Source organism: Rhea americana, unplaced genomic scaffold (assembly GCF_003343005.1).
Source record: "Rhea americana isolate MKP2758 unplaced genomic scaffold, rheAme1 scaffold_104, whole genome shotgun sequence".
Taxonomy (NCBI): Eukaryota; Metazoa; Chordata; class Aves; order Rheiformes; family Rheidae; genus Rhea; species Rhea americana.
Window position 1 is genome coordinate 604,247 of NW_028185084.1, and position 1,969 is coordinate 606,215.

The 1,969-nt window shown below is 64.5% G+C and overlaps 2 protein-coding genes across 2 annotated transcripts in view; one reads left to right on the forward strand and one right to left on the reverse strand.

Moving 5' to 3' along the window:
- The window catches only part of NT5C2 (5'-nucleotidase, cytosolic II), a 63,423-nt gene extending 63,366 nt beyond the window's left edge, over positions 1-57 (reverse strand). The window contains exon 1 of the mRNA XM_085307728.1: positions 6-57. The gene's annotated coding sequence lies outside the window, so the exon portion shown is untranslated. The remainder of the gene's footprint in view (positions 1-5) is intronic.
- Positions 58-561: 504 nt separating this feature from the next.
- The window catches only part of INA (internexin neuronal intermediate filament protein alpha), a 6,458-nt gene continuing 5,050 nt past the window's right edge, over positions 562-1,969 (forward strand). The window contains exon 1 of the mRNA XM_085308204.1: positions 562-735. Within this exon, the coding sequence (XP_085164330.1) occupies positions 562-735 (174 nt within the window). The remainder of the gene's footprint in view (positions 736-1,969) is intronic.

Sequence of the window (1,969 nt, forward strand, 5' to 3'; positions counted from 1 at the left end):
CTCACCTCCCGCCGCGCTCGGAAGAAGCACCCCGCACAACTGCCGCAGCGCCGAGGCGGCCGCACTGCGCAGGCGCGCCGCGCGCCCCGCCCCTTTCCACACACACTCGCGCGCGCACGCTCCTCCCCCCGCCCCGGCCCGCCTCGCCGGCGGCAGGGACCGGGGGGAGTGTGCGAACCCGGCGCGGAGCCGCAGAGGGAAAGCGGCCAAGGGAGCGGGGGCAAAGTGCCACCCCTCGGGGGAGGCGCGCGGGCCTGCCCCCTCGGGGCTCAGCCTCTCTCCGCCCCAGAGCCGTGGGGCTGCCCCGCGGGGCTGCGCCCCGGGCCGGCGGGTTAGCCAGCCTCAGCCGCACGGCCTCCTGCCGAAGGAGCCRAGCGCTCCCCGCTCGGCGGCGGGGGAGCAGGAACCCGCAGCGCGGGCTTCACGGCCCACGAGGCGCGTGCGGCCCGTCCGCGGCCCGCGCTCGCGTTCCCCCTCTTCGTCGCGGGCCCGGGCGGGATGCAGCTTGCGGGATAAATCGCTCAGCCGGCCCCATCGGCAGGCGGCTGCCGTGCGAAGAGGATGGCGGCGGCTCCTCGGCGATCCCTCCTCGGCACCCGGGTCCAGGCCTTCAGCGGACTTCCTCCGGGGCCACGTGGACCCGGCGTCTTCTCTGGGCCCCAGTTCCTGCGGTCGCACTGGGAACTGGCTCAGGTCCCACCTGTTGCCTGCAGTCTGCTCCCCTGCCACACCATGGTGTGTAAGGCCGGTGCGGAGGGACTCCAGAAAACCTCCACCTGTTAGGAGGCAAAGGGGTGAAATCCCAAGGCCTTGACCCACTGATGCCAGCAGTCCCTAGAGCGATCCTTGCATTTCTTGTGCTGGAGAAGACTGTGACACTCCTAACTGCTTTTTTTGACTAAATGTGTGTGGCAGAGCTAAATCAGCACAAACGGGGGGGCAGGACAGTCTGCACTTGACTTTTCCAAGACAAAAAAAGAACCAAAATAGCCAACATCACCACATGCGCRTGCACACATGCACACACGTCACCAGAGCAATGCATCAAAACGATGCCCACAATAGCTAAGCAGAGCTGGTAACTCCTCAGTTAATTTATCCTTTATTTGCAGTAGCAGAAACCCAGCTTACAGCTCCTGTGGAGATACYGGTTTTGTAATGCTCAGCAACAGAAGTTGAGGAAGTGGTAAAAGAAAAGTGCATATGTGCRAGAAGTAGGTGAAAGCCCTGAAGAAAAACCCAGACCGAAGCGAGGATTTCAAGCACCCGCCGCGTGAGCATGGGTCAGGCATCGAGCTCCCAAGGCCGAGAGGGCTGGTGGACCCCCTGCACGGCTCGCGGTGGAGGCTGTTTGCCCAGCTTGCTCTGCTACCGAAACGCAAGCTAGCTGATGATCCAAGCGCTACAGCCTGGCAACCACTGACCTAAAATGTGCTCGGGAAAATGGAGCCTTTCCAGGAAAGCAACCTGGTCCACGAGCAGTTTTGAGTCCTGGAAAAACGGGGCAAACCCTAGGTCTCTTGCCGCAGTGTGTGTGTATATAGCCAGTGTCCTGCCTCTTTCCCTTGTCTCCACATAATTRAAGTTGTTTTCAGCTGTTTTTCCTCCTCACAGCCATGTTTGGTGCTGCTGCTCCCAGTGCCCAGCCACTTCCCACTGGTCTCCCGGTGGGTGCTGTGACGGGGTGTCGTGTTCGCGGGCAGCGTGCCCTGCCTGCAGGTTTGGTGTCCCCCCTCCCGCCAGCTTCGCAGCCCTGGCTACTCCCAGGAAATCCCTGGAGAGGGCTGGGACCGGCATCGGGGACACCTGCACCCCGGACGCCTGCAGCAGGGGATCCCTTGCGCGACAGCGGGGACGCGTGGGGGGTGCGCACGGCGCGTGGCGGTGCGCCCGCTGCCCCTCGTGCGTGTGCGCGTGTGCTGCCCCCCGCGCGCCCTCCCGCCGCCGCAGCCCTTCAGCACCGCGGGCG